Source organism: Amblyraja radiata, chromosome 14, assembly GCF_010909765.2.
Source record: "Amblyraja radiata isolate CabotCenter1 chromosome 14, sAmbRad1.1.pri, whole genome shotgun sequence".
NCBI lineage: Eukaryota > Metazoa > Chordata > Chondrichthyes > Rajiformes > Rajidae > Amblyraja > Amblyraja radiata.
In genome coordinates, this window is record NC_045969.1 from 12,625,414 (window position 1) to 12,639,091 (window position 13,678).

At 43.2% G+C, this 13,678-nt stretch overlaps 1 protein-coding gene across 5 annotated transcripts in view; it reads right to left on the minus strand.

Moving 5' to 3' along the window:
* Window positions 1-13,678, minus strand: part of runx1 (RUNX family transcription factor 1) — a 173,170-nt gene that overhangs the window by 13,380 nt on the left and 146,112 nt on the right. For 2 of the 5 annotated variants that reach the window (XM_033032539.1, XM_033032540.1), the window contains one exon: window positions 9,066-9,287. The exons of 2 other annotated variants lie outside the window; for them this stretch is intronic. In XM_033032539.1, the coding sequence (XP_032888430.1) occupies window positions 9,066-9,287 (222 nt within the window). The remainder of the gene's footprint in view (window positions 1-9,065; window positions 9,288-13,678) is intronic. One more of the 5 variants, XM_033032541.1, reaches the window with a different exon arrangement.

Genomic DNA, 13,678 nt, shown 5'->3' on the forward strand with positions numbered 1-13,678 from the left:
TGTAGCAGGGACGATAAAGCTGGAAACATGCTAAGTGGAACAGACATCACCTCATATTTCACTTGGGAAGCTTACAGCCCAGCACTATGAACATTGATTTATCTAACTTTAAGTAACACCTTCTCTCTCCCCTCAATGCTTTGTGTTGCATACAACCCAGTAAAACCATGTAGCAGACATCATCGAGGCAGTACACACATTTTGCCACATTTCTGTTGCGGCAAAGTGACAAGAGTTCACCAAACTGACTGATTTTCCCTCCCTATCTTCTGCTTGCCACCACAAAAAGCAGCAGCCTTCCACCCATCCTCCCCCCACACCCCCACCCGTTGGGTCCCCTTTCGATCTCGATGCCCTCCCCGGTGGGTACCAACCGCTCTCGAAGTAGGCCGTTTGGCCCATCGAGTCTATTCCGCCATTCAATTGTGGCTGATCTATCTTTCCCTCTCAACCCCGTGCTCCTGCTGTCTCCACATAACCCCTACCAATCAAGTATCATTGCTGATCTCTGAGTGTCCCATCCACACAGACCGTCCTCCCTCTTTCATGTATATCAGTGACCAGAACTTCCATGACCCTGTGAGTGAATGTATGAGCTAACTCTCCCTCTTACCCACATCAGTCTGACTGTGTGTTGCTACATCCTTAGACCAAGGTCGGGATGTCTCAGAGTGCGTCGCCTTTTTCATAAGAGTGAGGAGCAAATTATTGGTATTTAATGTCCTTCCTGTAACAATGCCGATCTCATTTAAGCACACGTCACGGTGTGTAAACCAGTTCTGCTGAATTTTTAGGGTCAAGCTGAGCCTTAGTGCTGTATGTAGTGATGGTTTAGCATAACTTAAAACAATTGAGATCTGCTTTCTGCACTGCCATGTTAATTGCTGACACGTAGAACCAGTACCAAGATGTATCCTGCCTATATTTCACATCTGCAGTTAGAACCAAACATTAGCATTTTCAAACTATGCAAGCAATCAATACCGAATAATTTAAAAACATAATTTGTTGCCAAAATGGGAACATAATTATGCCTTGGGAAAAGTGCTTAATCCTTGTAATTTAATAAAATACCACACCTAGATTCTGGCTTTAATAAATTACTGAACAGACCCAAAGAAACATTCCCATGCACCGTGTGAGAATGTCTGTGGATCTATCCTGATGTCTCTTGTTATTGCAATTCTGCTCCTGAACTCTGGCTGTGCAGTTGGTACCAGCTTTTGTTTCAGGTTTGCCAAATGAAGTTCAGAACTTTGAAATCTGACTCAACTGTTCTCAACTGTCCCACCAAAGGCCTGACTGGGAACATTTTAAACAGAGTGGTGATGAACAGTAGAGACAATGAATATGCACTGTTCATTGTCAAATTGAGTCATTGAGTCATAGAGTCTTACAGCCCAACTTGCCCACACTGGCCAACATGTCCCATCTACACTAGTCCCACCTGCCTGCATTTGGCTCATATCCTTCTAAACCTACTTTATTAATGTATCTGTCTAAATGTTTCTTAAACATTGCGATAGTACCTGCCTCAACTGCCTCCTCCAGCAGCTCGTTCCATACACCCTCCGCCCTTTGCGTGAAAAATTTACCCTTCAGGTTCCTATTAAATCTTCCCCCCCCCCCCCCCCCCACCTTAAACCTATGTCCTCTGGTTCTCGATTTCCCTACTCTGGGCAAGAGACTGTGTGTGTTGACCTGATCTATTCCTCGCAAACCATTATTCAGTTTCAGGGACAATTTCTTTCCAGCTGCTATCAGGCAACTGAACCATCCTATCACCAATTAGAGAGTGGTCCTGACCTATCATCCAGTCTGAAAAAGGGTCCCAAGATTGTATTGTGTTGAACATGTTGGTCCATCTCGTGTTTTCACAAGTTGTGCAATATTGGCACCTCTACACTGCTGAGGGAGTTTGGCATCAGGAAGGGGTGGCAGGGTGGTGCAGCGGTAGAGCTGCTGCCTTATTGCGCCAGACCCAGGTTCGCTCCTCGCTACAGGTGCTGTCTGGACGGATTTTGTACGTTCTCCCCGGATGCTCCGGTTTCCCCCCACATTCCAAAGGTTTCCACAGGTTTGCAAGGTTTATTGGATTCTCTAAATTGTCCCTGGTATGTAGGATAAACTAATGTATGGGTGATTGCTGGTTGGTGCAGACTCGATGGGCTGAAGGGCCTGTTTCCATGCTGTACCTCTAATACTAAGAAAACGAACGTCCTGATTTCTGAGACCCCGGTATATAACCTGAGTAGCCTGCAGTCAGTAAGCCTGGACATGTGGATTGATAGGCCTGTCACTACTATCCAGCATCAGGGTGTGTGCGTGTGTATATGAGACAAGGGAGTAGCTATGGTCTAACATTAAGTATTGCCAATTAAAAAATCTGCGTGGGCTAAAGAGTGATCTCCTCCTGGCGCCTGTAATTCGACAGGACAAAGTTTCCAGGAAATAGAAAAAATATTTTAATCTTAATCTATGGTTAAAATTCTTTTAGAGCTAATTTAACAACACCCACTATTTTAATGATAGACTGTGGTAATTCTGAAGGGTTATTTAGTAACAGCAACAACATCCTCAAACTATTGCTTGGGGCACAAGCACAACCGTACCTGGTTTCCTGACTAGAATGGAAGACATTAGAGTCATATTCAGGTGGAGGTCGTCTTTGGCAATATTCTGATCAGGTCACATGGAAACCTTGTGTTTAAGACATTTGCCACAAACACCCGGACTGCCATGTACATAAGTTCATATGGTATAGGATCAGAATGAGGCCATTTGGCCCATCAAGTCTACTCCGCCATTCAACATTGACTGATCTATCTCTCCCTTCTAACCCCATTCTCCTGCCTTCTCCCCATATCGCCTGACACACGTACTAATCAAGAATCTATTTATCTCTCCCTTAAAAATCAGTATATATTCTCCATCCTTAATCTGCAGACTTTGAACCCAAATCATAGCAAGTAGTCCATGCTGCAGCATCTCATCCAAAGAGACAATCTTCCACCTACAAGCCCTCCCTTCGACCCAGGAAAATATAAAAGACTTTGCTGGTCAAGGAAACATTGTATTTAAGACATTTGCCACAAACACCCTGGATTGCCACGTACATAGGTTCATAGTTATAGGACCAGAATTAGGCCATTCGGCCCATCAAGTCTACTTCATCATTCAATCATGACTGATCTATCTCTCCCTCTTAACCCCATTTTCCTGCCTTCTCCCCATAACCCATGACACCCTTACGCAGTGAATGAGTCTGAGATGCTGTGGCCACCATTTTGTGCAAGTCTACTAGCCACAGGAATGAGTGGCCAAAGAATATATTTCTTGGGTTAAGAAAGATTGCCCAGAATGATTAGGAACTGAACAAAAGAGTTCACAACTTTTGGTGCCAAGAAGCTACCACGATGACTTTCAATGTTAGAATGGGCCAGAATGCCACAGTTTAAGAATAAGGGGTAAGCCATTTAGAACGGAGATGCGGAAACACTTTTTCTCACAGAGAGTTGTGAATCTGTGGAATTCTCTGCCTCAGAAGGCAGTGGAGGCTTTCAAGAGAGAGTTAGATAGATCTCTTAAAGATAGAGGAGTCAAGGGATATGGGGAGAAGGCAGGAACGGGGTACTGATTGTGGATGATCAGCCATGATCACAGTGAATGGCGGTGCTGGTTCAAAGGGCCGAATGGCCTACTCCTGCACCTATTGCTACTGTCTATTGTCTAATGCACGCTGAAGGTGTATCAGCGTTAAGAAGTCTACCTCAAAATATAAAAGCACCTACCTTAAAATTCTGTTTTTGAATCCCCTTTTCCTTTAGCTGCCAAATATGACCCCCATGACACAAGCAACTAACACAAGCTGCTCATTGTCTCAGACAGGTGTTAGGTTTGAGTTGACACCGAGCCAAGACGTGGATCTCAGCCAAATCGTTGAGCAAAAACATGTAGCAGCTATCCTGTGCTGTTGCTGCAGTCAGCTGGGGAGTCAGCAAATCAAAACTCATCTCTCTCACACACACACACACACACACACACACACACACACACACACACACACACACACACACACACACACACACACACACACACACACACACACACACACACACACACACACACACACACACACACACACACATACACCAACACAGACCCATACACTCAGCCAAGCACACACACAAACACACTCAGAAATACACTCATGGTCATAAACACACTCACCATCACTATACACACTCACATACACACACATTAACTCACACTGGCACATCTGTTCTCATACATAACACACACACAAACATAGACACACACAGAACACAGACACACACAAACACAGACACACACATACACAGACACACACAGTCAGATAGGCACACACACAAAGACAGTCACAAACACACTCAGTTACAACCACATACACTCACATAAACACATTCGCATATACACAGGTAGACAAAAATGCTGGAGAAACTCAGCGGGTGCGGCAGCATCTATGGAGCGAAGGAAATAGGCAACGTTTCGGGCCGAAACCCTTCTTATACACACACACATACAGACATAAGCACACAAGTACACTTACACAGGCACACAGACACAGATCGACACACTCAGTCGCAGAAACACACAAACACTCTCACAGACATACACACTCCCTCACACATTCACACACTCACAAACACTCCCCCTTGGGCTAATATTTGCCGACTGTCTGCAATAATCACACCAGGCATCATGCCAGTTATGCTTCAGCCTTTCTTCCAAGACAAATTAACACCTATCTGAAACCCAATAGTAAAATGCATTGATAAAAATTGCTGGATATGGCTTTCTGAAATCTCAAGAGTTGATGTATTGGGAGTCGAAGTTTGCCTCTTCGCTCAGCCGCGTTCCTGAAATTTGGTTTCTGTGCTGTCGGCAGCTGGACTTCAGAAGCAGAGTTCAAAAGGCATATATTACTTCTTCATGTGTTTAGTGCAGACAATGGCAAACTTTCTACTTGGGATAAATAATGTATTTGCACGGAAAATCAAAAACAGGTACATGAGACTGGAAGGAGGAGTTGGCCACATGACTTTCCCAGCCCGGGGCTCCATTCAGTAAGATCGTGCCTGGTTTTGTTCCTTGTCAACTCTCCCAATCAATTCCCATTTCCTCCGCTTCCCTTAATGTCAAAAGAAGCATTGATATTACCCCTGGATACACTCAACTTCCAGCCACAAAATGGGTGGGGGTGGGCGCGCATGGGTTGGCGCTACACCTCAGCCTCAGTGCTTTTGTGCGGGCAGGGGTTAAATATAAAGTTTGTTTTTATTCCCCTTGCCCAGACTGCAATCCAAACCTCTTCTGGGGAACACATGTGTGGACGGGATTAGTCTCGGTGATGATGTCCTCTCTGATAAAACAGCCCGCCAACCTTCACTGTTGTTTGAGAAATGATATTTGGAAAGTGGTCTCTGAGGCAGAAGACCACACCCTGGTACAGACCATCTCTGTGGGGAGGCAAGGCCGAGGAAATGAATTGGGAAGAAAATATTTAGGAAGACAGCATGCTTTCAGATGTTGCCTCTCTTCCCCCCCCCCCCCCCCCCCCCCCCTACATCTTGAAGAAACAATACACAGTAACCAGAGGAAGCACTCCAGTTACACACACTGATGTAAAAATCACCAACACATGAATTTCCTGGGATTCTGCAGTGGAGATGTGATTAATTTAATCAGCAAATACATATGACTTGTTGGAGTAGCTTGCATTAATTTAGCCGGCACTTGCAAGTCCATTCATAAAAATACATTAGCGGCTTGATAATAAAAGTTGCTCCAATTTCTCTTTATACATATGATTTAAATTATCCAATTTGAAGTCAGTCCAGTGAAAAAAAGCATTGCTTCAAAAACTGCTTTTCCGGTTTAAATAGAAATGAATCCCTGCAGATAAAATCTGAATGATTTTATGAAGACATTTTTTCAATATTTTATGAAACTCAAAACACATTGATTTTGGATAAGTATAATAAAAGAATGGTATGAACTTTGGTTATTGGAATTAAAATAAGTTATCTCCAAGTTTTCCCTCCTTGCCTAGATGTGTAACCGTTTATGATTTGATCTGGCTTTCAAATCCCTGCCTAAAGTACCATCCCTTATAGTACATGCTGACAAGATATATATGGATGAAAAATTCAAGTTTGATCATCCTAGCTTTAATAGCAACCATTCTCACTGCCTGTTCACTATGTATGGCACACCAAGTATAATTAAGTAATTCCTTTCTCTCAGAATTGATTTAATCAAAGTAAGATCTATGATGCACTTCCAATATTAAATATTGCAATCTCAGAATGTTAGACTAGGCTATCCAAAAAACACTACAGGAGAATCAACTATTTCCTTTGGGCTACGAGTTATACGCGAGAGCAAGATGACCCAAAATAACAAAATTAGTAGATTTAGTTTTAGTTTAGAGATACAACATGGAAACAGGCTCTTTGGCCCACTGAGTCCGTGCCGACCAGCGATCCCCGCACACTGGCACTATCCTACACACACCAGTGACAATTTTCAATTATACCAAGTCAATTAGCCCTCAAGTTAATATCCCTAGTGTGTGTAGGATAGTGTTGGTGTGTGGGGATAGTTGGTCAGCGTGAACACGGTGGGCTGAAGGGCCTATTTTCACACCCTATCTATAAACTAAACTAAACGAAGCATGTAGATAATATGGAGACGATTCGGGTACTGTTGTTTCAGTTACTGTGATAAAGATCCTTAGTTTCGTAGCCACATGAGGAGATGTTGCAGAAATGCGTCAATGTTTAAAATGCCTCTTCGTTAAAGTAGTCTTTCCATGCAGTGACTGTTAGTGCTATCAATGGCATGTCGGTGTTTAGAAAGATTACGAACAAAGATGAGTCAGATGAAAAGTATGCAGCAGTTAAACTGATAGAGAGGGGATGTGCAATTGTTCATGAGACTGGAGTTGTACAGGAAGAAGGGGATTGCTGCAGATATGTGCATAGCATTGGAAAATAGATCAGCCATGTTGGAATGGCAGAGCCGAGTCAATGGGTCGAATGGGCTAATTCTGCTCCTATGTCTAAGAGTGTTAAAAGCAGAAACTGTTGAATAGAGACAAGATATTGCAAAGCAAAGACATTACGAATTGTCACATCAATTCCACATAAGGAGAGGGAGATTTAAGCCCAGGGGAATCAGTACATCTTCTTGCATCTGAGAAAGCAGAGTACCATCAAGAGAGCACGGCAAGAACATAAGCTGGGTTCCAGAGGAGGTGGGTGGAATTTCACTGACAACTTATACAACAGTTAAGCATTTTCAATCCGCACACTAGAAGGACATAATCAACCTTAGGCCGGCACAGTGGTAGAGCTGTTGCCTTACAGCGCCAGAGATCCAGGTTCGATCCTGACAACGGCAGCTATCTTTACGGAGTTTGCATGTTCTCCTTGTGACCTGCGTGGGTTTTCTCCGGTTTCCTCCCACACTCCATAAACATGCAGGTTTGTGGGTTAATTGGCTTTGGTAAAATTGTAAATTGTTCCTACTGTGTAGGACAGTGTTGGGGGGGGGGAGGCGGGGGGGGGGGGGGGGGGGGGGGGGGGGGGGGGGGTGACCCCCGGTCGGCACGGACTCAGTGAGGCCGCAGGGCCTGTTTCCATGCTGTATGATTAAGTCTAAAAGATAATGTGTAACTTGAATCTCCATTGTCAAGAACCCACTTGCTTACATTTTGATTACACTTGAATGTGGATGGTGATAAACTGAAGAAATATTAAACAGCCTGAACTATGTGACACAAGGCTTCATTGGAAATTGCCAACTTTAGTCCAGGGAAATGAACTATCAGATTAAATCACATCATTGTGATGAAAATAAAGTGTTTGTGTGGTTCTGGAACAAAGGTGACCTTTCATCTGTCAATTTGTGTGAAGTGGTGACAATTGGGGCCACTACCAGGTAACAACATGTTTGGGTAACTTACTGAAAGAACAGGTGCTTTCACTTCTACGGATTAGAAGAAAGAAAGGATTTGCATTTAGTGCAGTGCTTATTTGTCTGAGCATGTATCAATCAAAGACTATTCTGTATGTAACCCTCGTCCTGTAGTTACGCCATGTTATTTTATTAGAATCACAAAACTAATGGCTCAGTTCGACATTAATGATAAATGGTTTTGAGATGAAAAATATATGCTGGTACTGAATACCGATTACAAACCTATTAATATCCATATCACACAGTGTTTTGCCATTTTTTACGCAGGTCCTTAATCTTACGTTAAAGGTTGATTTATACACATCTACATTAGACTGGATGTTGGATAATGACTCTGATGGTTAAACTGTCATGTGTGTGTTATAATGTGGATACAGGTTGTAGACCAGGATCCTTCAGTCTGCCAACTCATTCTCAGCTCCCCACTGCAAGGGCAAGTGTTATCATATTTCTACCGTCTGATCATGCCTTGTTATGGCGGAAGGATTAAACAAGCAGAAGAACATTGTTGTTTGAAACCAACACCTGATTCATCTCTGATTAGGGTTGCACGGTGGCACAGCTGGCAGAGCTGTTGCCTCACAGCGCCAGAGACCCGGCTTCAGTCCTGACCTCGGGTGCTGTTTGTGCGGAGTTTGCACGTTCTCCCTGTTACTGCGTGGGTTTCCGTTGGGTTCTCTGGTTTCCTCCCACATCCCAAAGACGTGAGGGTTTGTAGGTTAATTGGCCTCTGTAAAATAGCTCCAATTGTGTTGGGAGTGGGTGAGAATGTGGGATAACTTAGAACTAGTGTGAAAGGGTGATCAATGGTCGGTGTGGACTTGGGGTCCAAAGGGGTTATTTCTCCAAATGAAACAGCAAATGACATTGTCAAAGTCCCCCTCCGTGAATACTGCAGGCTAGATACCTCAGAGAAGCAGCAAGATATCATAACAGATTGCAAAGCTACTTAAATGAAATAGTTCAATATAGCAATTTAAATAAAAATTAGCAGCGAAGCTAGACTTGCCATGCCTCTTTCTGTATAGCTCTCGTGTACCTACCTTGCATTTGGGTCTGTGCCTGAGGGTTATAGACGGCGGTGGGGTTGAGTGAGGGCCGTGGGTTGGGAGCGGTAGTGGGGTGATGAGGGCTGAGCCTCATGGCCGAGCGACGTAGCTGCTCTAATTCACTGAGCCGTTCTGAGAAGGCCAGGCCGGCACTCTTACTCTGCTCTTCCAACTTCTGTCTATGTCCTGCAGGACACAGGAAAACATTCCGTCTTACTTCAAAGGAAAAGGAAAGAACGTCTCGATCATTTTCTGCTGCAGGGTTAGAACTTCAAATCAAGACTTTGCTGAGAATTTTTTTTTTCACTTCCCCCTTTCTTCTTTTCGCTCTTTGATTCTGCCACCTCTCACCGGGGATGGCTGGATTTGACACACGTGAATCTTTTTCTGAATTCGTTTGCACTTTTAACACCTTCCTTTCGAACATAAAGGAAAGAACTGGTGCTCGCGCTCATTTTTATATCGGGACGTGGTAAAAGCTAACTCGCAACCCACCTCACTGCAACCTTTAACGCACAAACCCCCTCTCCCACCGCGCCCATATCCCACTGAAGTCAAGGCAGCAGCTGGTGTCATGAGATGAGAAAGGGAATGCACTGATTGATGGTGCAGACGGTTTTCACAGGTGCCAGAATTCAGGTGTTCTTCTAGACAACCTCCAAGACAGAAGCAAGTGTGAAACACTCCCCCACTCCGCCTCTCATCATTATTTAGTCTGGCTTGATACAAATCAACTTCAGATCTAGACATCTGCTTCCAGCCAAGGGAGGTTTGTCAGATAACTCTTATCTTTCCGTTGCGATATTATACAAGCTAAACCTCCACCCGCTGCCAAATTTGGGTATATTCTCTGTGGGGAACGATCGATTTATGCTCGACTCCTATCCCAGGATTGCAGCCACTTGAATTTATCCATTGGACTGAGCAGCAACATATTTTATGTTCTCCAGGGTCTTTGGAAGAGATGCTGCAGCATGGATAACTTGCGGTGATTGGGATTCAAAGTGATGACGTTTGCAGATAAAGGATGGAGAATATACTGATATTTTTAAGGCAGAGATCAATAGATTCTTGATTAGTACAGGTGTTGGGGGTTATGGGGAGAAGGCAGGAGAATGGGGTTAGGAGGGCGAGATAGATCAGCCATGATTGAATGGCGGAGTAGACTTGATGGGACGGATGACACTATCACTTATGAACTAATGAATGTATGAACTTATATCCACCACTTGCACTGTATTCCAATCCACCTCTCTATGTAGAGGAAATCCCTGAAGGAATCTGGTTTGGATTCACGTGGACAAATCCCTTCCGGATATGAGACGCAATCCTCCCGCTATCACACACTTTGCCTTCTCCTATTCTAGCTTCTCCACCTTTACCCATTGAGTTTGATGGAGCATCAACTCCACTCCAATGCTTTTCAGAAATTAAAGCTACCAGCCCCACAAGCATTTGCAGCCACTTTTCCCAAAGCAAGGTCAGGATTCTCATTGCTATCCTGAATAGCAACTCTTCTTGCAGTCACCCACTCAATATCCAATAGATGTAAATTAGGCTCAGAAACCTAAGTCGGTGACATGGATGAGGGGACCATATTAAATCTATCCAAGTTTACTGAAGATACGAAGCTGGATAACTTTGTGGGCTGTGCAAAAGATGTTGTGACTTCAAGGGTATATAGATAGGCCAAGTGAATGGGCATGAACGTGGCTGATGGGGAAACGTGTGGTCATCCACATTGGTAGGAAAATATAATTGCAGAATATTTTTTAAATGGTGAATGATTGAAAGGCGTTGGAGATCAAAAGGGTTGAGATGTTGTTGTAGATAAATTACCAAAAGTTAATTAGTCTGTAGAGAAAGCAATAAGATCTTTGTTTTATTGCAAAAAGATTTGAGTGCAGGACTATGGCATCTTGTTCCTATTATAGAGCCCTGGGAGACAATATCTGAATTACTAGGCACAGGTTTGGTATCTCTACCTGAGGAAAGATGCCCTTGAAATAGAAAGAGTACAGCAAAGAATGCATCACATTCATACCTAAAATAGCAGGTTTGTTGTGCATAGAATTAATAAGCAAACTGGTTCTATGCTCTGTAAAATTTAGAAGAATGAGTTCAAAAGCTAATTAGTCTGTAGATAGGTCATAGGTGCAGAAGTAGGCCATTCGGCCCATCAAGTCTCCTGCCTTCTCCTCATAACCCTTACCAATCAAGCATCTGACAATCTCTACCTTAAAATTACCCAAATTACTTGGCCTCCACAAGAAGCTGAAAATATGATTGCAATGATCGCAGAAAGTACACCCAAAAATACCCTTAGGGATTTTATGCATCACTTAATCACAGAGACACTATTTCAATAACACCAAATAGAAAGCATTACCTTATGCAAAGTATGTCTTTTAGTTGGGGGGAGAGGAGGCGGGTGACTGTCATGAGTCAACAAAATTGGCGTCTGTCTCTTGCGTCTCACAACAATGAACAGACATGCCTTTCTTTCAGTTGGAATGTAAACTTTGAAGAACTAGTTGGGCCGGAAGTGATTCAGCACTATCCACTGCAGAAAGATGCACATCCGATGAGAAATTTCAGAAAGAAAGCTCTTTATTTGATTCACTTGTGGCAAGGATTTAACAGGACTGCCACTTTTACATGAGTAGAATTGAGGTTTAAACACATTCTCTGTGCTGGTGGGCAGTAAAATCCATGCAATAAGAAACCATTGAACACTAGTGATGTGGAATTCAGTGCCACAGATGGCTGTGGAGGTTAAGTCATAGGGCATTTTTAAAGCAGGGATTGTCAGGTTCATGATTAGTAAGGGTGTTAAAGATGATGGGGAGAAGGCAGGAGAATGGGGTTGAGAGGGAAAGACAGATCCGCCATGATTGAATGGCAGAGTAGACCTGATGGGAAGAATGGCCTAATTCTGCTCTTATAACTTATGAACATATGGTGTGAAATCTCCACTGGGAATACTAACGTATTAATCTGATTGTTTGTGTAGAGGAATGTATATTGGTCCTTATTTAGTCCATCAGTCACAAAGTATATTTTTCATAACAATTTCCACTGCCATCTGAATACATTTATGTACAGGTTGTCTCTCATTTTTTCACTCTTGAATAGATTTCAGGAAACCAATATCATGCAGGTTATTGAATAAACGAGTGGCTAACTCTTTCCTCCGAAAGCCTTAATTCATTTAAACAAGTTCTCGCAATGCGGTGAGATGCCTCACCTTTGCCCTAACTTTGTTATTTTTGTAAATGATCCATGCCCCTTCTGAGATAAATTGATAAACACTTCCTGACTCTATATTGAGTCATCGCCTTTTAACCAATGGTTTGCACTTTAAAAAGGCAGATGATCTCCAATCATGTGTCGTCATTATGGAATAAACATCTATTTCAAGGCAAGTGCAGAGATAAACATCTGTGTTCATTATTGCTTTGTTGCAGTCATTCGAAACTTGACATGAAGCACCATGTTGATGAGGTATCCAATGTGCAAAAATTGCAGGAACAAAGAACTAACAAAGAACTGCAGATGCTGGTTAATACGCAAAAGGTCACAAAGTGCTGTAGTAACTCATCAGGTCAGGCAGCATCTCTGGAGATGGATAGATTATGTTTTGGGGGGAGACCAATTCACCATTCCCAATCCAAAACATCACCGATGCATATTCTCCAGACAAGCTGCCTGACCTGCTGAGTTACTCCAGTACTTTGTGTCCTTTTGTCCAAAGATTGAAGAATGACCTAAAGTTAATGATGTGCCCAGGAGTGGATGTGGATCGCAAAAGAGGAACACATAAACAAATTATGAGAGGAATAGATCGGGTAGATGCACGCAGTCTCTTGACCAGAGTAGGTGAATCGAGGACCAGAGGACATACGTTTAAGGGGAAAAGATTTAATAGGAATCTGAGGGGTGGCCTTTTCACACTAAGGGTGGTGGGTGTATGGAACAAGCTGGCCAAGGAGGTAGTTGAGGCTGAGACCATCCCAACATTTAAGAAACAGTTAGACGGATACACAGATAGGACAGGTTTTCAAGTAATATGGGCCAAACACGGGCAGGTGGGACCAGTGTAGCTGGAACATGTTGGCTAGTTTGGGCAAGTTGGGCCGAAAGGCTTGTTTCCACACTGTATCACTCTATGACTCTAAACAGAAATGAAACAGCATTGGTTGAGAGAGGGAATTATGGCTAGGAACAAAATCGTTGAAAAGAAACTCCGAAAAATATGATGACTGGAATGGGAATGGGGAGAAAGATCGGAAGAGAAGCAAAACAAAATTGAAAATGAGAGTACAAGAATGAAAAAAAAAATGCTTGCTGGCCGTTCTATGAAACCTTCTAAAAAAATGACATATTCCACCCCTGCAAGCAGCAAGACCGAGACAGTGTTCAGACCTATCTGGTAAAGTGGCATAATATTTCTCCCACACAAGTGCCAAGCAAAAGTCTTGCCCCACAAGGCAGAGGCATTCATTGGCATGACCATCACTGAGTCCCTTATCTTGATGATTCTAAGAGTCACCACCGATCAGAAATGTAAGTGAAACAACCATATAGTTATTGTGCCCACAAGAAGG